The sequence below is a fragment of the Papaver somniferum genome, chromosome 1 (assembly GCF_003573695.1).
Source record: "Papaver somniferum cultivar HN1 chromosome 1, ASM357369v1, whole genome shotgun sequence".
NCBI lineage: Eukaryota > Viridiplantae > Streptophyta > Magnoliopsida > Ranunculales > Papaveraceae > Papaver > Papaver somniferum.
In genome coordinates this window covers 218654963-218676650 of record NC_039358.1, presented here as the reverse complement: position 1 = coordinate 218676650, position 21688 = coordinate 218654963, and the positions used below count along the sequence as shown (strand labels likewise).

Sequence of the window (21688 nt, the reverse complement as noted above, 5' to 3'; positions counted from 1 at the left end):
CAAGGGGCTATTTGTTAATCAACGAGTTTTTCTTGAGATGAAATGATGGAGGAGGAAAAGAGAAGGATGGAAGATTAGAAATAGTGGTTTTTAAGTTGGGAAAGGGAGTAAATTGTTTTTTAGGTTGAGAAGAAATAAAATTTGGTGAGGAAAATTTAGATAAATTTATCCTGTTTGGACACCCCTTAACCTTATAAAACAGTCCACTTAAAATTGGGTATTACCCCAATCTGGCCGGATTCCGGAAGTGGAAAAGCAACCTCCGGGATTGATTTTTTTTTTCCTAAAATCCAACACACAACAGGTAATGCAACTCACGTGCAACCATCTGGGTGGGGCACATGCGTTAAGAGACCAAATATCCAGATCGTCCTTTGCCCAATTTTGTTTCATTGTTTTGGTATCATTTTCCATCTTCATCTCGCTTCTTCTTCTTTCTTCTTCCAAAGACTTGAAGAGTACAACGATTCTTTCCTTGAATCACTAGTTTTTTGCTTCAATCGCACTCTATCTTCTTCTGCGCAGCTTAAAAGGAGAGCGACCGAGAAATTCATTCTCCTAATACTCTCTCTACTTGGACCACTCGCCATAATCATAACTCAGTTCCTCTGGATCTTACCTCAAGAAATTTTTTGGTTTCTTCAATTCCTTCAGAACTTTTGGTGAGTTATCTTCTTCTTCGTCGCCGACTATGACGATCTGATCTAATCCTTTTTATTTTCTTTAATTTGATTTAATAATAATGATTATTATATCTGACGATGGATAAGAAGAAATTTTATTAGGTTTTTATTAGTTTTTAATTGATTCTGGTTATATCTTGGAACTTTTCGTTGCTTATCTTGGAACATTTCCTTGCTAATTTAATCGAAGTAATCTGAGTCAATCTACATGTCTCATTGCAAAATCTAGGTTATACCTTAAAACAATAGTTTCAGTTCATCTTATTTTCTTGTTTTTATCTAAGCAAATTACACATGCACATTGTTATTGTTATGTAAGATTTGTTGAGGGTTTTGGGAATTCTTTTGTTTATGCAGGAAAAGAGGGAGACAGTGAGAGAATTGGTGTTGCTGATGATGATGCACTTTCCCTAAATTGAAAACCGACTATTGTTTTTAGAATCTCTTCATATCTCAATTTCTTACACAAAAATGGCGGCGATTAACAAATCGAATAAGAAGAAGCAGTCCACGTTATCTGTTTACCTTTACATCCCCAATATCACTGGTACATACTTACATTCCTCTTTGTTAATAGTGATTCATTTGTTTCCTTCCTTTGTCGTTAGTAACCAATGTTCACGTCTACATTATGTCATTTCTGTCCAGGATACATAAGAATTATCATGAATATTGTTGCATTTGCTCGCTGTTTTGAAGATAAGAAACTCTTCGCAATACTATACTTCATCAGGTAATCTTTGCCTCCTTAGGAATTGCTTTTATATCTCAAACTCGATTTCTTCACTGCCGTTAAAACCTTCACACCTTAGAAACTCTGTGCTTGCAGCTTTGTATGTGACGGCTTAGATGGCTGGTTAGCTCGCAAGTTCAATCAAGGTAGTCTTTGATTTTTTATTGTCCATTATCGTATATGTATTCACCAGCAGGTATCTTTGCCTCTGAGAAAACAAAAGATGCTTTTTGTGGGATTTATCCTTATTGAATCCACTTTAATGTGGTAGAAAATCATACTAGATGAAGTACTGTACACTAAAGTTCGTCTATCATGAGACGACAGAGAGCTGCATTACGATTGTAGGGGTAAAAGTATGGTGATAAGTTAATCAATGTAGGTGCATTAATGCAGCTGTACTTATAAACAGTTTCTAGAAAACCTCAAGTTGATAATCACTCATTGACCCCATGTCCCATGTTTTTTTTCCTCTGGGTATAGATTTAGCATACCATTTCTTTAGGTTCATTCTCTAAACATTATTAGGTATGCGTCAACGTGAGTACAAATCGTAATTGACACAAACAATAGTAATTGAGCACTAATATTCTTTTGGTTCATCTGAATATGTTCGTGAATCAGTTTCAACATTTGGAGCTGTTCTAGACATGGTAACAGACAGGTTATCTTCTATTTCTCAACCTTCTTCTTTTACTGAAACCATACACAGTTCTCATTTCACTGTTACAACTGTTTATCTGCTATATTGACAATTGCATCTCAAATTTTTTGATGCTTGTTTCCAGGGTCAGCACTGCTTGTCTGTTGGTAGTCCTTTCTCAGTTTTACCGGTAGGAAATACATTTTAGCGCATATCTCCTGATACGTGTAGTATATGTTTGAATTTATATGTATGATTTAGGTGCTGAGCATGTATTCGATTATATTGGCAGGCCTGGCATGATTTTCTTGTCTTTGCTTAGCCTGGATATTGCTAGCCATTGGCTGCAAATGTACAGGTATTTGTGTACCTCAAGTTTCATTCTTAATAAAGCATTTCTTCTGCAGGAAAAAAAAATCAGTTTCAAAGGACTTGTCTTGTTGGGATTCTGTGCTTAATTAAACGCTCATTAATTGTATCTCCTGTTTCAGTACTTTCCTATCAGGCAAGGCAAGTCATAAAGATGTCAAAGACAGTACTAATTGGCTCTTTAAGCTATACTATGGGAACCGTTTATTCATGGCGTATTGCTGTGTGGCATCTGAGGTAATTTAAGTGATTCAACCATCGTACTTGGTGACATTCACCTAACTGGCTGATCAGCTACGTGCTTACATATCTCTGAACCAACAATGGCACGTCATTTTCACAGTGTACCTTACGGAAAATCTGAATGTCGTCATACTTGCTTAAATATAATAATGGGGGAAGGACATCCTTTTTAGTTTAAGTAGTAAACATGGGTTTCTGGAGCTCATGTATAGTTACGGGATGCGACAAATGAAATTGTACATGAAAAATGAAACACATGCTCTTCTTTTAATCATGGAAACGTGATGCAAGTATTTGCCCACTTGCACATGGAAGAAGTCTTGAAAATTGTATAATTTTTTCACTTCTACTCATAGCAATACCTTAATTTTTTTCTTAAAACTTTGAGGTTTGTTTTTTGTAGGACAAAACTCCCTAAAGATGTTAGGAATTAAACCTAGTTTTGTGATTGTGCAGGTACTTTATATAATCCTTTTCCTACTTGCGGAAAGCCAATCGGAAAGCGTGATCGAGGTAAACATTCTCTGGTTCATTTTGAGCTGTTTGCATTGGTTGTGGTTTCTGCCAATGAAGATACACCAACTAACATTTCTTGGTTTGTGTTATTCTCTGTCAGGTTTTAGTGACGGCCTTGAAACATGGTTATCTCTCTTTCCCAGTTGGCGTGGCTCTCTTTGGATGGGCAATCAAGCAAGCAATCAATGTTATACAGGTAAGATCTCACTTTTGTAATGCTATATGTTGGAAATGAATCCTTTGTTTGGCTTCAAATGTATGCATTCATTTATTGATCAGTAGCTATGGGTATTTCTCGGGGGTGGGGGGTGGTTATCTTACCTGAATAACCATATGAAATTTAGACATGCAGTTCGTGCTTTCGATCTACCTAATTGCAGTATTATTTAGTGAAAGAATAGTAGAATGTGTATTTCTGAAGAGACTGCGATGGTCAATCAACAACCCTTTTTAAGTTCTTATATTGAAAGCTCATTATGTTGAAGAGTCTGATTTGGTCAAGATAATGACCCTGAGATTTGACTTTTATGTCTTGTTAAATTAGATGGAAGAACAGTCAGGAATCACTGTTTCAGCACATCACCAGCATTTATCTTTTTTACTTTATCATACATGCCTTAAATTCTACCTTATGCCACTTGTGTATTTGTGTTAGCTTATTCTATGTCCAAAACTTCTTTCAAAATTTGACACCTATGAATAGTATTACCTCTCTTTCCCGAGCGTTAGGAAAAACAAAACTGAACAAAACTGTGAACCCATTGTTTTGGTAGTCTCTGCAAATAATTGTGCTTGAATCTTTTTTTATTGGTAGGCAGCACCCATCTCCCGTATTTTATATTACTTGTAGTGGTCAGTCTTCCTTGAGAGTTTGTTCCGATTCTGAGGTTCATCATCTAAAATCGCCTAGTGTCCTAGTCAATGCTTAAAAAAGCGAATATGTAAGGTGATGCGCTTTCCTGGCAATGTGTAATTCGCTGCATCAATGCGTTATTGATGCGCTGAGCCACAGAATATATAATAATATAAATAGATTAATACTTATCACAATACTTTCACTGCACATAGACTAATGGTTCTCCTTTCTTACTTGGACCTTGAACTTAAGTTCTATGCTTCAAAGTTGTATATGTTTTCGTACACTTTCTAGCTTGGCTAGCCATGTTTGAATAATAGAAGTGTTTATCACAGAAGAGAAGAGGAAGGAGTGGCTGACATAAGAAGAAAAATAAACATTGAATGAGTTTAATAAAATAGATTAGGTCTTTCTAATATTATTCAGATTAGAAATGAACAGACTCTAGAGCTTGTTTACTGGGCTTCATCAAAGCTGTTTTTTTCCTTCTAATATTAGACCAATGCGCGATGTGAAAGCATCAATGCGTTTTTGGGCTGAGGTGAAAAAAATGCACACCTCAATGCATGATGCGAAGCGATTTTTTGAACACTGGTCCTAGTCCATAACTGTGCACCTGTACCATACTTGTTTTTTCATCTTAAATAAACACTCTACTATATAATTTGGATATATATTTTTGTTCCATCTTAAATCAATTTAGTCTTGCATAATACCTTGTTATCTCATTTAAATGTGGACTTCTTTTTTTCAAGTTCAAATGAGAGAAGATTTATTTGATAAATGGTTAATTTGCTCAGATGAAGACGGCTGCAGATGTTTGCGTGTTGTATGATATCAACAGGAAGCAGAAACAGAAACACTGAGTTGATCATCCTCTAACCATATCAGCTTCTGTTTTGTTTGGGTGTGCATGATGGTGTATTGACGAAGGTTCTTTTGCATAGGGTGAGGTTGATTTGTTAAGATGAAATGCACGGTATGCCTAGGCCAGATTTCTTACTCATCACATACCCCCTGCTTGGCATTGTGTCTTTAAATGGAAGAATGTTGTTATGTTTGTGTGCAGAATCACTGACATTATTAGGTCAGCCTAGATTTATTTTTCTTGTAATGCAGACATAATTGTGGTATGAAATGATCCGCATTACCTCGCACTGTAGCCTGGCAAATTTCTGTGTTTTTTTTTTGGTTACACGTGCTACTTGCGCCCTGTATAAAATGTGGAGATTTTGATTTGAAGAAATGTGCACTTTTTTCAATCATCATTGTTTTTTCCTTGTCTAGTAATTTGAAGGACAACAGTCTTCTCTTATTTCTTGTCTAGTACTGTATGCCGTTTACAAAGAACTTTACAAACAAAATGGTGAACTGTCTAACCATTATAAGCTTAAACTGAGAATGATGTCAGTGCTATTTTGTTGTATACACTGAGCTAAACCCATGAGCACTGTTTTATGTAGAAAGCTCTGTTAGGCCACTATGAAGTTTGAGTCCTACACTCAAGTTGTTCAAACTAAATGATCACTTAAAAGTTTAGCAGATCTCCACTTGCTTTTGCACATTTTCCCTATTGTGTGGTCACTCCTTTGAGAGTGGACAGCTTTAACGCGATCTCCGCTCCAGTGTAATGCTCTCAGCTAAATTTTATTAAAATTCTAATTGGAAATAAGCATTGTCTGAATCCTAAACATATAAATGTTTGTATCATAGAAGCAGAAACGCGAAGAAATTTGACATAAATCAAATCACAGTACATCTCCAAAACCGATAGTCTTGGGGATCTAGTAAACTCTGCCGGTAGTAAAAAAAATAATTAAAAGCCATGGATACAAAAGTACACTTGAAGCGAGGGCAAAGCCAGATCTTCAGCTCGCTCATTCTCTGGCTCTGCCACCATCAACTTGCAGTTTGACGAAAATAGATACAATAAATGCCGTGATCTAAATAGTTCAGATTTTGCCATGGATCCCTCACTCATTTACATGTTACCGGGAAACAGCAGCACAAAGGTCCACAAGTCAACCTAGAAGTGAATAATTGAAAACAAGCTTCTTTGTCCTTATCACACGTGTTACGGACTAAACGACCGTCGGTGAAGTAAAATATACTACATTAAATAATCACAAAGGACAGGAAAGGAAGTTCCAATTAATTTACTTTTTTCTTCCATAATTTGTTTTCACCAGAAAATAAGAAAGAAAATTAATTGGAGATACTACTACTACCCGCCCACCTCGTCTGTTCTCTAGTTGAGAAACACCAACAAAGAAAGCATTTCCCCCCATTCTATTCCTTCGTAGAAACAGAAACAGAAACAGAAAGAGAGAGAAGAGGGAGGAATTGTATAACCCAAGCAAAGCAATCAAGGAAGAAGACGTTTCATCGTCAATATATATAAATGTTGTGTTGTCAATCTAACCTAACAAAAACCACACTTGAATAATAAATCTCTTCTTTTATAGATCCGTGAAATCAGGTCTCATATTTCAACTAGATCGAACCAACACACACGTTTCATTCCTCTTTTATTTTTATTTTTTGAATTTTTTTTTGGGTGTAAATTTTGATTAAATTAAAGGTGAGTTGTTTGGTGATGGATGATTTATATATTACTTTGGTAACTCGATATTGTGAATCTGGAATTGTGTTGATTTTGGTTTGTTTGGTGTAGGTTGGAGGTTGAATCTGAAATTGAATCAAGATCTGATTCAAATTCGTGTATATATTGGAATTGGATTAAGGTTATTTGGTGATTTGGTGGTGAGATCTGATTGGATTGTGTTAAAAGTGAGATTTCAGTAATCTCTCTGGAAATGCAGGTATGTTGGTGGAAGTTTCTTCAGTTTTGTTGGTTTAGATACACTGTATTATTATCTAATTAAAGTAAGCTTGGAAAGTTGTGCCTTTTTTTGAATCATTAGCTGTTTTTAGGATATACAGTAGATTACTGTTGTGGTTTAAATTTAAGGGGGACCAATTCAATTACAACAATGTTTTTGTTTACCTGGAAATTCATGTTAAGTTCTTCAGAGGCAATAGGTTTTTTTTTTTTTTTTTTATCTGGAAAATTTTTCCTGTTTATTTCGACCAAATCACCTTATGCAGTTCAGGTCAATTGAAATTAGTTATTTCTAGTACTACATGGGTTTATCAAAGTAGTACATACTCATCAGTGGAGTACGACATAGTGAGCAGTAGTTGATATTTTCTGACTTATATATCTTAGCATTCACAGCTATACTTTCATTCTTCTAGGTTCTGTATTGTATTGTCTTTTAGAGATTTTCTTTACAAGCTTTAGATTCAGCTTATTTCAGATAATGAGAATTTGTCAGGCTGATAATGCTTTGGTGTTTTATTTATGTCATCTTTGGGCACTGTTTCTGCAGTCCTACGCTTGCTAGTAAGTTGGTATTGAGGCGATGAAGAACGGAATGGCAGAATGCAGTGTCTGCCGTTCCAAATTGGTCTCATCACCAAGCAAGGCTGTCTCAAGGGCTTATGACAGGCATAGGAGCAAAGTATCATCAAAGACTCGTGTACTCAATGTCCTTCTCGTTGTGGGAGATTGTATATTGGTTGGTTTACAGGTAGGAAACCTATTGTGTGTGTTTTCATCAATGTGGAAGAAATTTGATGGTTTCATTCTTGCTCAACTTTATACTCATTTAAATTGGTTTTTCTTGGACCACTCATGAATGTGATCACATATTCCGAAGGGTTGCATCTACCTAGACTTTTGGCATCCAGGATTCGAGCTTTAGTGTCTTAGTTACTACTTTCTTTCTTTTAAGTTTCCAGTTGGTTAGCTAATTCTTTTCAAAATCACATGATCAGTCATTGTGGTGGAAAACTAGTATGGTTCTAGTTAGTGTTTGTCATTTACAAAAGGTTTCAGACATGATCATATATCTAAAGATTAAAAATAGAATGAACTTTCTGTTGTTTCCTGGGTTTTATAAGCGATCTGCATTTTTGTCCTTGTGCAGCCCATTTTGGTCTATATGTCGAAGGTGGATGGGAAATTCAAGTTTAGTCCCGTTAGTGTGAACTTCTTGACAGAAGCTGCAAAGGTTCTCTTTGCACTTGTTATGCTCCTGATCCAGGTATTATTTTTAATTTTTTGATTAATCAATTCTTTCTCTCACATTAAAATGAGTCTTTCCCTTTTGCTCTTTCTCTCATGTTGCCTCTCTACGTAACCTCTCCACCAGACACAATGCATGAAAAGAACATCAAATGCATTGCAGGAAGAGTTTATAGGACTTATGTTGCTATGGTTTTGGTTATGCAGGCCAGAAATCAAAAGGTCGGAGAGAAACCTATACTATCAATTTCTTCATTCACCCAGGTAAATCTTTCTCAATGACATTATAATATTCACATTTTGGCATAGTTTGAGTTTTCACGTTTTCCCGATTTTAATTACTAAGCTGAGCACGCAACTCTTTGACAAGGGAGCACATCATCCATGATTTCGGATGGCCACTTTCAATACAAACTCATTGGGAAGCTCAACTGTTTTTTCTTGTAGGCTCATGTTAACTGCCCAGTTTTGGAATTATTTTGAGATTCTGAACTTACTCATACTGTACTCCGCACCTTCATTATTTCATGTGGAACTATGTTTATTACTCACTGAGCCTGGTTTTAGACCAACAAAACCTTCTCCATAATATAAATTTTCAATGATAGAGTCAATGCTTCTTTTTATTGCACTAAAACAAGCAAGTCGCAGTTTTGACCAGTAATTTCAATTTCAGTAGTCTGCTCTAGAATAAGGATGCGAAGAGCTAACGTGCTTGTGCAGTTTTGCTGCACAGCTGTTCTTACTTTTCTTGTTTAACCTGATCTTAGACTGGCCTGTTCATTTTAAATAAATTCCGTTTGGGCATTGTGTTGGTTTAATACGCATTTTCTGTTCAGGAGATTGTTTCCATGCCATCTTTCTTGATCATTGTGATAGTTTCTCGCGAGGCTTTAATGTTATCCATCTGTTTTCTTGCAGGCTGCTCGCAACAATGTCCTTCTCGCTGTTCCAGCTTTCTTATATGCCATCAACAACTATTTAAAGTTCATCATGCAGGTATTGCTCTTGCTGTTCATTTCAAGATATGTTTTCTTTTGCTCTTCACGCACCCCGAACAAACTCTTGTGATGTTATGAACTTTTACTTGATGTGTTTTGATATTTTTTGGACTGATACATTGAGAATAATAATTTGTGACATTGCTACTTCTCAATCAACTCCAATAGATCTAGAAGGTCATTGTTGATACTAGACAAGTACATGTTTAACAGTTTTGTTACTACCTAATTGAACTGTAATTTTATTTGCAGCTTTATTTCGATCCTGCGACTGTGAAGATGCTGAGTAACTTAAAGGTATCTTTTTTACATCCTTCTATAGATGACACGGTATAACTGTCGCATCATCATATAAGACTAAACAAACAAATTAAAATGTTAAAATGATGTATTGAATATCAGAGCTGTTGGGTTTCCTATCATTTTTTTGTTCTAATTTTAGATGCTTCAATGTTTCATATTTAATTCCTAATGCGTCCCACTTTCATAATGTAGGTTTTGGTAATTGCTGTTCTCCTAAAGGTAGTAATGAAACGGCGACTTTCTATAATTCAGGTTAGTCGTATTCTTTTAACTTCCTTCTCTGATACTAAGATTATTTTGATCATTAGAAATATGGTATGCTCAATGGACCTGCACATTAATGTCAACAGGAACAGAATAAGAAGTAGCCATATTTTGTTTTATTTTATTTTTAGTAACACAGAAGCTGGTAATACCATCTCACTTGAAAGGTAAAGGTAGGTGAGTCATCATCCCTGCTTGGCTGTTAAACTTGTTCTTGCAAGTTGCGAGGCCATTTTGTATCTCATCCGTGTCACATGATTTGATCTCTTCGTATTCCTTTTCCTTGCTGTTGGCTTTGTCGCATGTCGAGTGTCACTTCTCTTTCTGATCAGTGATCACTTTAGTGAACCTCAGAACTTGATTCCGGCGTGTAGCCATTAATGGTTCTAGAGTTTAGACCATGTGATGAAAGATCTATAGTAATTGGTTTTTAGCTGTTATCATTTTGTGCCTCATACCATACTAATTTTGATCAATCTATTAATAGCGAGTTTATCTTTCACTTGTCTGTTTTCTACAGTGGGAGGCTCTTGGCCTTTTGCTTATTGGAATCAGTGTCAACCAGCTTCAATCACTGCCTGCGGGAGCTACATCTCTGAGTATCCCACTCGCAATGAGTGCATATATATACACGGGGATATTTGTAAGTAGTCCACCACACAATTCCTAGTTAAGATTTTTCTTCGCAAGTTTGGAGATGAGTTTTTTTTAGGGGGCATAGGATTAGCGATCTTGTGCTGATTAAGTGTTTTTCTCTTTCTGTTTTCGTTTCTCATTTTTGAAAATCTCATTAGCACTAGTCTCGAGTCCAGCTGACCATCTGCGGCATCAGTTTTTTAATAACTCTTTGTATATGAATGAATAATTACTCTTTTATGCATTAATCGACAGGTAACAGTTCCATCTATGGCATCAGTTTTCAATGAATATGCTCTGAAGAGTCAATTTGATACCAGCATTTACCTTCAGGTGATATTTTTAGCTCTGCTTGTGTTCGTTTTTGATAGCTTATTTTGTGAAAGTAGACCTTTTGGTTCTTGGTTACACAGCCTCTTCCGTGATGCATCATCATTTAACTTTCTCACATGTTGTCTTCACGTTTTGCTGGAGCCAATTGGTGTTTGGGACAGTTTTTTTCTCTATGTCCATTGCATTAGGTTTAGATCCTCTGACTAGAGATATAACTGTTTCGTGGTTTACAGAATTTATTTTTGTACGGGTATGGAGCTATATTCAACTTTCTCGCAATTATTGGAATCGCCATCTTCAAAGGTATGGATATCCATTTTTAGTCATAAATGGGAGGACTGAGATGGAATACATCATTCATGTTTGCCTACTTTGTGGTAAAGGGGCCTACAGAACCTTGTGACATTTCTCACTTGAAACTGATCCGACACACTGATAATCCATACACAAACATTCATGTGTGTGTTTTTCCATATCAAGCCTTCTGTAGGTTAATCTAGGAGACTAGGAATTGTTCGAGCTTGTTTTCACCTTGCTTGTAGCATATTTCTGTGTACTTTATAAGTTCAAGACAAATTGAGTTTCTAAGAGTTACTTAGTACACGGTGCATGTGCCAATGCTTAATACTTCCTTGCGCAATTTCAGGGCCTGGTAGCTTTAATATCCTGGAAGGCCATTCAAAAGCTACCATGCTTTTGATATTCAACAATGCCGCACAGGGGATTTTGTCATCATTCTTCTTTAAATATGCAGGTGGTCATTCTGTCATGGACTTTATACCTTGTTTAACTATTAATTGCAATGATACGCTGTTTCTATATCCATTCTAAATAAGGGCCTTACATTGATTTCACAGACACAATTTTGAAGAAATATTCCTCCACCGTTGCAACAATTTTTACGGGATTTGCATCTGCTGCATTATTTGGGCATAGACTCACGATAAACTTTATGTTAGGAATCTCTATTGTGTTTATCTCAATGCACCAGGTAAATTAATGTTTGTTGTGGAGAAAAGAGCAGCACTTGTTGTACATTATGACGGTTAAATAACCTTTCTATATTGAGTTTTTGTTTTGAACCATGCTCTTTTGGTTTTTGTTCAGTTCTTTTCACCTCTTGCTAAAGTCAAAGACGAAGGGCAAGATGGGCCCTTGGAGATGCAGGATGTACAAAAGGGACACAGGTGTGTTTTTCCTCCCTGACCAAGGTGTATCATGTTTAAGACTCGGTTCATTACCTTGGGTACCAAATACATAAGTTGGGTCTAGGTCTCAGTACGGATCAGAAGATAAAGAAAACAAAAAAGCATCTTCATTCTTCAATTTTGGAAATTCCTTGGTAGTCCTTTTAGTACAAGTTTACAGGCTCCTCAAAATGGAAGTTTTTTTACATACTTGAATTCGAGCAACTGATCTCAGTTTGAATTCATTTTGAATCAGGACAAGTGATAAATCCTTCATCAATATGACAGCAGGAGCAAATGACGATGTGAGAATCATCTCTATATTTTCTTCATGAATATTTGATTAATTTCCTTGTCTTTCCACCCAATGTTACATTCTTTCTTTCTGTTTATCTTATTTACAGGCTAGCCATCGTGTTGGACTTGAAGAGCGAAAACCACTTCTCCCCATCTGAAGTTACTTTTAGGTATGGAACATCACCTATTTCCCTTCCGTGGCAACAAAGCATATACGTAGTTCCACTGTTCTTGCTCACCTGCTGAAGAATATAAAATTTCTTAACAAATCTGCAGAATACGGTGACTTGAATGATTGGCCGTTATTGGTAATCTCAATTTGCAGGAAATTTTGTTTGAGGAGATTCTTTTTGGCTGGCCTTGTTGTGTGGTATAGAAGATAAGCCGGTTCTTACGGAAAATCAATAAAATATAATTGGTACACAGGAAAATTCTTTTTTCGTTATTTTTCTTTTTGTCTGGGGATCCCTATGTAGCTTAGGCCTTCTGCTAAACCAAGGAGAAAACAGTGGACGGACAGTGAGTTAAGCAGCTAGTCTGGAGATCACAAGCCAATTTTATATCTTGCTACGAGAAGAGTTAAGGTTATGCTCCACACAAGATATGTTCAGTTCAACAGTTCAAGCAAAGGAATGTCAGATTTCTCCCTTACATGCATTTACACATTCAGGAAATGTATGGTAGTAACAGCATACATTTTGTCCATTACAAGCAGAAAACAATTGATACTCGATTTATTGTAATTTTTCTCTTAATTCCCATGAACTTAATAGCGAACGATAGGGGCCTCGGAGTTCTTAATTTTCAACACGAAAGAGAATATATTCATTTTAGAAAATTTTCATTCCTCAAAGTTGCACAATCTGTTTCTGACATGATAAGAAGCTAAAACATTGTATAAACCGTCTGTTCTGTGACTTTCGAGCACCAGTTGCAGCAAATTCCATTTTACAAAAATGCCACTTCCATTGCCGATGGCCATTTTACACATAAATGCCAGTCCTACGCTTATCTCATGTGCGACCTAGTTGCCACCCGCTAGAGATTTGAATCCTGCCGAACGTTCGTCGTTGGGTAAAAGATCCCAATGCACAACTCTTATAGCAAACCCTAGCAAGTCTAAACATCCATGGTACTAGCTAATAGTCCCACATCTGCGAGTACAGAGGCGTAAGTGTCAAAACGAGAAAAATAAATAGGGATGGGAAATGCCTTGAGAAAATATGATCCTTCAGGCAGATAATGGGAAATGATGAGTGGTCAAAACTCGCATTTTATGCGAGAATTGGGTGTCCAGCCTAAGCCTGGTTACGACAATATGGGCACTCCCGTTTGTTACCGATCTGATCCCTACCCGCCCACCTTTTAAAACAAATTCAAATTTTTTGACGGGCCTTAGATGCCTAGTGCCTACCCTTAGGTCGGTTCCTATGACTTGACGGGCCTACCCTTAGGTCGGTTCCAATGACTTGACGGGCCTTAGATGCCTAGTGCCTACCCATAGGTCGGTTCCTATGACTAAACCCCCCATATGCCAGGTGACTGGCCACGTCACTATGGGAGAGAAAACCCGTCAGACTGGCCACGTCACTATGGGAGAAAAGGTAAGCGGTCGAGTTTCCACCGAGCGGTCTAGTCTACACCGTCCCATAAGATAAGCGGTCGAGTTTCCACCGAGCGGTCTAAGTCTACACCGCACTACGTCACTATGGGAGAAAAGGTAAGCGGTCGAGTTTCCACCGAGCGGTCTAGTCTACACCGTCCCATAAGATAAGCGGTCGAGTTTCCACCGAGCGGTCTAAGTCTACACCGCACTATGGGAGAAAAGGTAAGCGGTCGAGTCTCCACCGATCAGTCTAGTCTACACCGCTAGCGGTGTAGTCTCATCCACCGTTCGGTGGATTTGAAACCTCGAAGGACTCTTTCTCCACCGCTATTAAAAGGGAAAAAATTCACACAAAAGTTACACCAAATTTTTTACACAAAAAATTTCCATCTTTCTATCTGCTTAGAGATATTGATATTGATCAAGGACTAACTGAAAACATTGCATGATTTAAACAACTCGTAAGTTTATTACACAAAACTTTTGGTTGGCAACCTAACAACAAGCTGGGCACCAACACCCCTTTGAATAACAATGCTAGTCTATGAAAAATAAAACTACCGAAACCACTACTAGCGTCGTTACTAATTAAACAATTCTTCAGACGCTTGAAAAACAAATAGTATCTTCACCAAGTTCCCCTAAGATAGAGAAAGGTAAGACTCCCGTACCATGGCCATGTGAAATACATTTGTCCAAATATTTAGCGTGTTTACGTGAAACCACACTAGATATAGCCTTTCCGGGGACGAATGACGGGATTCCTTCACCAGTGAAGGGAGAGACACCTGTGACATCCATACAAACATCTTGTCCCTTATTATCTTTCAAAATGGCAAAGTTTGAATCCCAACTTGACTTGGCTACCCAACTTGATTTTTCTGGAGTGGTGCTTGAATTCACCCTTAATAAGATATGTGAAGGTTTTAAAGAAATAGGTAAAAATGAAAGAAGTATACAAGTTTTGGATATTAACCAAATCAAACATCCAACTAAGAGAAGACCAAGAAAAGTTCAAGGGAAGGAAAATTTGAAGACAAAGAAGAAGATAAACAAAGGAGACTCCGTTCATGAGCGCATTGATTGAAAGTCTGGTCAAATGAAGAAGATAAACAAGATGAAGAACATTGTCCCAAATTTTTACTTTTAAAGTCTTTATTGTAAGTTATGTCATTATGTAGATGAATGAAAGCGGCACTAATGTAAATTAAAATTCTAAACTTTTAATGAAAGATGCACTAGTTTTATATTAATATCTTAAAATTAAAATTTGAGACAAATGATAGTTGCATTATACAAACGAAAGATGCATCATATTCGGGCATTTACTCTAAACTGATCATATTTAGGCAACACCCTCAAGATAAGATAACAACCCTCAAAGTGAATATTTTGACCAACTCTGTTGCGCCATTCGAGCCGACACATTTGCTCCACATCATTTGCGTTTTGACCATTTTTTCGGTTTCGATAGCCTTCAGCAAGTACAACATCCCACAACTTCACATCCTTGCTGATTATTCCGAAGCGATGACACAATCCATCTGCATTTCGATTATTAAGGTTCAATGTTTCTTCTTGAAATCTTTGAAATATGCGACTCCATACAACCTTTTGATGTTGATTTTGTCCACCACCGGGCATATCTTACATAACAAAAACATAATGCCTGCAAATGGATTCATCTTCAGATATGCCAAATTTGCGAGTGCGAACTCGAACTGCCATATTGGATTTGTGGAGTGAAACAGTGGAGATTGAAGAAATGGTGTGAGTTGAAATGAAATTTGATATTGTATTTATAGGCAGATGAAATGATGACCGTTGGATGAAATGATACGAGCAGTCTAGTCTACACCGCTGACGATGGACAGTACACCTAACGGTGTAAACTATACCGAGCGGTCGAGACTCGACCGCTCGGTAGAAACTTGACCTGGCCTGGCTAAGTGGCAAATTTGCCACTTAACCAGGCCAGTTTGCTAGTTTGCCCCCTCCATAGTGGGTGCTTAAATGGAAAACAATCATGTTTGCCACACCCATATGAAGGGGCCTTATGCTAGAAAATTTAAAACTTAAATCAAATTTTTTTGACGGGCCTTAGATGCCTAGTGCCTACCCTTATGCTAGAAAATGCCCGGCAGTGTAGAATGCTCTCAGCTGTCCAATAAATATAGGCTGACCTTTTATTGTAACTTTTCTTTTAATTCCCATGAACTTGGTGAACTATTGGGACCTCAGAATTCTTAATTTTCAACATGGAAGAGAATATATTCATTTTAGAATTTTCATTCCTCGAAGTTGCACAACCCGTTTCTAACACGATTCAAAGTTAAAACATTGTTAATAAATTTTCCAGCGGTTGCACAAAATTCCATTTTACACACAAATGCCACTTCCATTGCCAATGAACGTACGTTTTACTCGAATGCCAGTCCTACGCCTATTCGTACAAACTAGTTGGTACCTGCTGCAGAGAAATATGGGGCCTTTTCATCAGCACTGGAATCCTGCTGAACGTTCAAAAAAGTAAGCCAGAACCTATGTAAAATTTGAGGTGGTCTTTGCAATGAGTGTGTTTCTATGCTAAAGCTTATGTGTATTGAGTTTTTTTAAAGGTTACACATTGTTGAGCATGTGGTACCGCATTTCACTTTCTGTATCAGTTGGATAGAAGCTGCTAGTTTGTTTGTTTTTTGTGCTCGTTCGGCTTTGAGTTCTTAAATTAACCTTGAGGTTTTTGTAATTTGGTTTCAAGTTCAAAATTTTGTGGCGAGCTAGTACGTCAGATGTTATTAGATTCTTGCATAGGCTTAAAATTTCAATTTGCCGTGTTACTTGTCCCACTCCTCCTGATAAGGCTCGTAAGTTGGGTTACAAGAATAGCAGGCAAAAAAACCCAATACACAACTCTTGGGCAAGTCATTTCTTCTCAATCTGACAGCCGAATTCTAAGAAAAAAATTGGGAAACTATAGTCAAAGATTTTTTGTTCGAAAAAATTGATGATTATGATCATGTCGGACTCTATCATTCTGCAGCTGCGTGACCAAGGCATGGAACAGTACAAGAGTTGCTACATCTCATTTCATTCAAAACCAAAATAAACCAAATCTCTTCCTTACCAGAACAACTAAGAAAAACCCATCAGCTGAGTCTAAGCAAAAAAAAGTTTTGGAGTCTGTCAGACAACCGCACGACCACCACAGCAGGCCAGAGGCCAAGCTGAGAACGATCATCTACAGCTACAGGGCCTACATCATAGGCTTGTGACCATTAATCACGCTCTGGTCGTACGGTCCTGATTCATCAACTAGACTGTGGTTCCTGTCTCCTTAGAACTCAAGGATACACAGGTACGAGCCTATAGAACAGATCCTGTTCAAGTAAGGTCATGTCCAGTTTTCCGATTCCACTCCCTTTAAACTAGACTTCATTTCGCAGTGTTGTCGCTGTGGGACTAAGGGCAATTCCTATGGCAATGGCCAAATCGACTTTTTTGTTGAGCCAGGTGGATGGCCAAACTGGCTTTTCCACTATGGTAAAGCACTGGGAGTTCGATGACTATGTGCGCGAGCTTGAGACAAATACGGGCGACGGACAGACAAACTCGGGTGCTGAACTGACAAACACGGGCGTTGGACAGACAAATTCGGGCGCTGGACCTACAAACACGCGTTTATGCTATCAACACGGGCGTGAGATACAAAATCTCCGACGTTCATATCTCCAACGACCATAATTCCAACGGCTATATTTTCAAAACCTATAAATTGGATTAACTCATTTCAGTTCTATCACACCACCACTATTTCCTTCTTCTAAAACTCTTCTAAATCAAATTTTTTTGATACAATATGAGCGATTTTTAAAAAAAGCGGCCAATAGTATAAAGAAGACAAGAGATCGAAGAAATGAACCGGCACCGCTGTCTGCCACAGGTGTAGATTTTTCTCAAGATCGTGAAGCAGAGTTTGCTGCGCCGAGTGTTGTTGTTGGTCCATCATTGTCCAAGGTCATGTGTCGGGGCATCAAGATCGGTCTGATGATTATTTTTATATGAGAGGTGGATTTTCAGAGTTAAAGACTATTTATGAAGTTTTACCCCCCTGAAGTCCGACAAAGGGTTGACAGATATCCCTGACGTGCGCTTTATAGTGTTAAGGCTAGAAGACACAACAACAAAATTCCGAAAACAGTGGTAGAAAGGTGGTGGGCGACGACGCACGCATTCCATTTCATTGATTTTGAATTTGGTAAGCTTGTTTAACTTAACTTAAATTATATTTTTTAAATAATTATTAAATAATCAAAAGAATTAATCATAGTTGATATTATACTTGTAATAGGAATTACGCCTGTTGATTTGTATTTCATTTGTGGGATCCCAAGTGGAATAGGAGAGCCGCCACCATTCAACACTGATGAATGAATATCAAGTAGTAAATGGGAGACGCTTTTTCCCTCGTTTTTGGATTCAGAAATACCTGAAACTAATAAACAATTGAAAGGAAGTGGGATTAGATGTTCAGCGTTGAAACTTTTCCTAATCCAACCCAGAAACCCAGAGCATGTAGATGACTATCCTGAACTCGAAAGGGCGTTTATCTTATGGGTACTGAGTCAGATATTCTTTCCATACTCAACTCATGTTGCTCGTGTTGGTTGGCTTCAAGCGTTAGAAGATCTTGAAAAAGCACCAGATTATGACTGGGGATCTGCAATTTTAGCAGAATTGTACTTTGCGCTGGATGTAGCGTCCATGGGCGGAGATAACTTCACTGGTTTCTGGGGCATCATAGAGGTAAATATCAAGATTATTATTTTAAAATTTAAATAATTTTTATGGAGTAATGTATATTAAGTCAAAATACTAAAATTATGGAGTAATTTGCAGTATTGGTGGTATACCTACTTCTGTGTTGGTTAACCAATCCTTAAAGACGCTACCCAAATATTTCCAATTATGGATATGTACATCTCCACCAACTTAGCGAAGGGCACTGACAACGATATATCGAGTTCCAGTTTTGTTCAGAGGTTTCATCAGATGACCCGGAGCCACAACAACATCGTTGTTCACCCTTACATTGATTTTCCTCAGTATGGTGCTAATGTTGGACAACGTATTCTTGATTATTCTCTGCGTAGAGTTGTTTTATACACTCCACATTTGCATAGAGGGGTTTGGTACCTGGGAGAAAGACTGCAGTACCAAATGCAAGGTATATATGCAATTGCAATTAACCCTCCACAACATATGCAAACCTCTGGATCAGATTTCCATCGGCCGAGAAGAACCAATTGGGCGAGGTATGAACTAAATACATAGATGAATATTAGTGAAGCGGATTATGTGAAATGGTACAAGTCGATTGCGAAGCCTGTAATTGAGACACACAACATGGACATCTATGACTTTGATCTCCCAGCGTTAGCACGCCTGTCCCATGATGCAAGTATCGTTCCTAACCAGCCACCTCCAAAAGAGCCATATTTTATGACTTACCCCACCACAGGTGCAAGTTTTTTATCATCTTCGTCAATTTTGCCCGAAATTCTTTGGGAGATGCCAAGTATTACTTCACAAGGTGATCCAACCACGATCCCCATTTTTTCCCAAGGTATGGAACGTGATTATCCTTACAACAATGTGACTTCCATTGAGGGAGAGTTGAGGAGCCAACTGAACGATTTGCATTGGCTGAATCGGCAAATGGGGATATACACTTGGATGTATGTCGGAAATTGCACGAGAACTCAATGTTTGGATTGAGTCCAACTATAAATGATGATGGGCGACAGTCACAGTCTTCCGATTCCACCAGGAGCAACAGATGAGCGCACGATAGTGATGATACAGTGGTGGGAGAAACACAAGTACGACAAAGTTCTTCTTCACCACACATACGACACAATACTTCTTCACCACAAACTGTGCCTGTATCTCAACCTCAAGTATTTCGGCTAGATCCTAGGCACATATCGTCATCATTCTCGCCCTACAACCCAAATGATAGCTGCTACAATATTACACCACCACCACAACAACAAGAAACATCTTATATGCTTGGAGGACCGAGTGCACCGAGTGCTTTCCAACAATCGCCTAATGCTTTCCAATCGCCTAATGTTGGTCAACCAGGTCCATCCCCAGGTTTATCAACATATGCACATTTATTTAATATGTTGGAAAGTGGGAATGTCCCAGGTCTATCCCCAGGTCTTGCAGAATTCTGGACTCCAGAAAATAACAATGAGGGAGCTAGCGATGAGCGACGTTAGAGAGATTGTAATTTCTAATTCTGTTACGTTTGTAATTTTAGTTTTAAAAGTACGAAGCTCTTAATTAAATAAAATTACATATGTTTAAAATTAAGCGTTTTTTTACATTAGCTTCACTGAATTACCGCGGACTACATTAACTTTAAAATTAAGCGTTTTACATTAGCTTCACTGAATTACGACGGACTACATTAGATTCAAAGAAGGGGTTGAAACTGTTCAACACCTTAAGGATTTCGAAACATTTTTTGAAAGGAAAAGCCACATTTTTCCATCTTCGCCATTCAGCCAAAGATCTTATTACCATCTCAGCATCAGTTTCACCTCTTAGTTTATATCGATTGGCTTGTATGGTTAAACCTACAAACTCACTTACTTCTTTCTTACTTGTACGAAAACGATTTTCTATGTCGCATATAGCACGATGACTCAGATTACGGGTGTCACTGCAGAACCCGTCGTGAATAACCGCCCAGAAATTCACCCATGGATAGTTTGCTGAAGCAAGCTGAGTAAATAAAAAAACATAGTTTATGCAAATAGATTCATCTTCTTCTTTAGTATACGGAGCGCACCGAACTAACAAGGGACGAGACATGTTCAAGAAGTTGAAAAATTTGTTGAAGTTGAAGAATTTTTTTAAGCTCAGAGAAGAGTAAAGAAGACTAGATTTGTGAATGTGAATTTGGAGTTGAAATGAGGAGTATTTATAGAACTCAAAATATAGCCGTTAGATCACAAGAGTTTTCAGCCGTTAAGATTCAGCCATCAAGATTCAGCCGTTGGCACTCTGTGAATATCGTAGCGCTGGAAGGACAAGCTCTGGCGCCCTAATCAAGAACGCGCGCTGCAAAGACAGGCGCCAATTTGAGGCAAGATCGCCCGTCCTATCATCAAACGCTCGCTACATCCTCCAACTCAATGAACAAACCAACAAATTTGTTGGTTTAAACATCCATTTTTCATGTTTGTTGAGTCTATAGTGGGAGCAAAATGAACAAACTTGATAGTTTGTTCATTCCATAGGAACTGCTCTAAGAAATGAAATGAGGGTCTACTCATCAGTTGAACAACTAGCAAAAAGGATTTGGAGTCTGTCAGACAACCGCACGACCACCACAGCAGGCCAAAGGCCAAGCTGAGAACGATCATCTACAGCCACAGAGCCTACATCATAGGCCCGTGACCATTAATCACGCTCTGGTCGTGCGGTCCTGATTCATCAACCAGACTGTGGTTCCTGTCTCCTTAGAACTCAAGGATACAGAGGTACGAGCCTATAGAACAGATCCTGTTCAAGTAAGGTTGTGTCCAATTTCCCGATTCCACTCTCTACAAACCACATTCTATTTCACAGCGTTGTCGCTGTGGGACTAAGAAATGAAATGAAATGAGGGTCTACACTAGAATAGATACTTCTAAATCCCCTTTGGATATATAACTTTAGAGGGTCGCAGGTTCCAGACTCATATAGGCCATAGCAATCATTGCTCGGTCTGAAGATCATCATTGCAATACTTCTGAATCCCTTTATCGATATTCTTTTTTTTTTTGATCAGCAAAAATAGATAATTATATTGATAAGTAATAAAGAATAATACAATTGAGAACACAAACACCACAAACAAATGAACAATCCTCAGT

General features: G+C 37.9%; 2 protein-coding genes and 3 non-coding genes across 7 annotated transcripts; 3 read left to right on the top strand and 2 right to left on the bottom strand.

Annotated features, from left to right (window-relative positions):
* The first annotated feature begins 388 nt into the window (after positions 1-388).
* Positions 389-5308, top strand: LOC113316184 (CDP-diacylglycerol--inositol 3-phosphatidyltransferase 1-like). Of its 2 annotated transcripts, none has more exons than XM_026564411.1 (11): positions 389-635; positions 1041-1230; positions 1332-1416; positions 1513-1562; positions 2041-2080; positions 2205-2249; positions 2352-2417; positions 2551-2665; positions 3128-3184; positions 3288-3383; positions 4844-5308. In XM_026564411.1, exons 2-11 carry the CDS (start codon positions 1155-1157, stop codon positions 4907-4909), a joined length of 696 nt encoding a protein of 231 aa, XP_026420196.1. In that variant the 5' UTR covers positions 389-635; positions 1041-1154; the 3' UTR covers positions 4910-5308. The 2 variants fall into 2 exon arrangements, with proteins under 2 accessions (XP_026420196.1, XP_026420191.1); XM_026564406.1 differs by having other exon boundaries at positions 389-662.
* Positions 5309-6231: 923 nt separating this feature from the next.
* On the top strand, positions 6232-13001 carry LOC113316172 (CMP-sialic acid transporter 2-like). Of its 2 annotated transcripts, none has more exons than XM_026564393.1 (17): positions 6232-6624; positions 6718-6865; positions 7436-7636; positions 8036-8152; positions 8341-8397; positions 9055-9132; positions 9387-9431; positions 9630-9689; positions 10222-10344; positions 10593-10670; positions 10904-10973; positions 11317-11424; positions 11528-11661; positions 11778-11857; positions 12114-12162; positions 12262-12324; positions 12480-13001. In XM_026564393.1, the coding sequence occupies exons 3-16, from the start codon at positions 7469-7471 to the stop codon at positions 12310-12312; spliced, it is 1218 nt and encodes a 405-aa protein (XP_026420178.1). In that variant the 5' UTR covers positions 6232-6624; positions 6718-6865; positions 7436-7468; the 3' UTR covers positions 12313-12324; positions 12480-13001. The 2 variants fall into 2 exon arrangements, with proteins under 2 accessions (XP_026420178.1, XP_026420182.1); XM_026564397.1 differs by having other exon boundaries at positions 12431-13001.
* Positions 13002-13398: 397 nt separating this feature from the next.
* LOC113342065 lies at positions 13399-13505 on the top strand. The gene has a single exon (XR_003356373.1). It is a non-coding gene; the product is annotated as a small nucleolar RNA Z279/snoR105/snoR108 (small nucleolar RNA).
* Positions 13506-16937: 3432 nt separating this feature from the next.
* LOC113342623 lies at positions 16938-17155 on the bottom strand. The gene has a single exon (XR_003356758.1). It is a non-coding gene; the product is annotated as a small nucleolar RNA U3 (small nucleolar RNA).
* A 3980-nt stretch (positions 17156-21135) lies between these two features.
* Positions 21136-21353, bottom strand: LOC113342545. The gene has a single exon (XR_003356720.1). It is a non-coding gene; the product is annotated as a small nucleolar RNA U3 (small nucleolar RNA).
* Positions 21354-21688: the final 335 nt, after the last annotated feature.

Excerpts from the sequence above, each read along its gene's own strand:
- LOC113316172 (XM_026564393.1), top strand. The coding sequence starts at position 7,469 with ATGAAGAACGGAATGGCAGAATGCAGTGTCTGCCGTTCCAAATTGGTC. Across the intron at positions 8,153-8,340 it reads TTGTTATGCTCCTGATCCAG|GCCAGAAATCAAAAGGTCGG; the intron begins GTATTATTTTTA and ends TTGGTTATGCAG. Across the intron at positions 9,690-10,221 it reads GGCGACTTTCTATAATTCAG|TGGGAGGCTCTTGGCCTTTT; the intron begins GTTAGTCGTATT and ends TGTTTTCTACAG.
- LOC113316184 (XM_026564411.1), top strand. The coding sequence starts at position 1,155 with ATGGCGGCGATTAACAAATCGAATAAGAAGAAGCAGTCCACGTTATCT. Across the intron at positions 1,231-1,331 it reads TTACATCCCCAATATCACTG|GATACATAAGAATTATCATG; the intron begins GTACATACTTAC and ends ATTTCTGTCCAG. Across the intron at positions 2,081-2,204 it reads CTAGACATGGTAACAGACAG|GGTCAGCACTGCTTGTCTGT; the intron begins GTTATCTTCTAT and ends GCTTGTTTCCAG.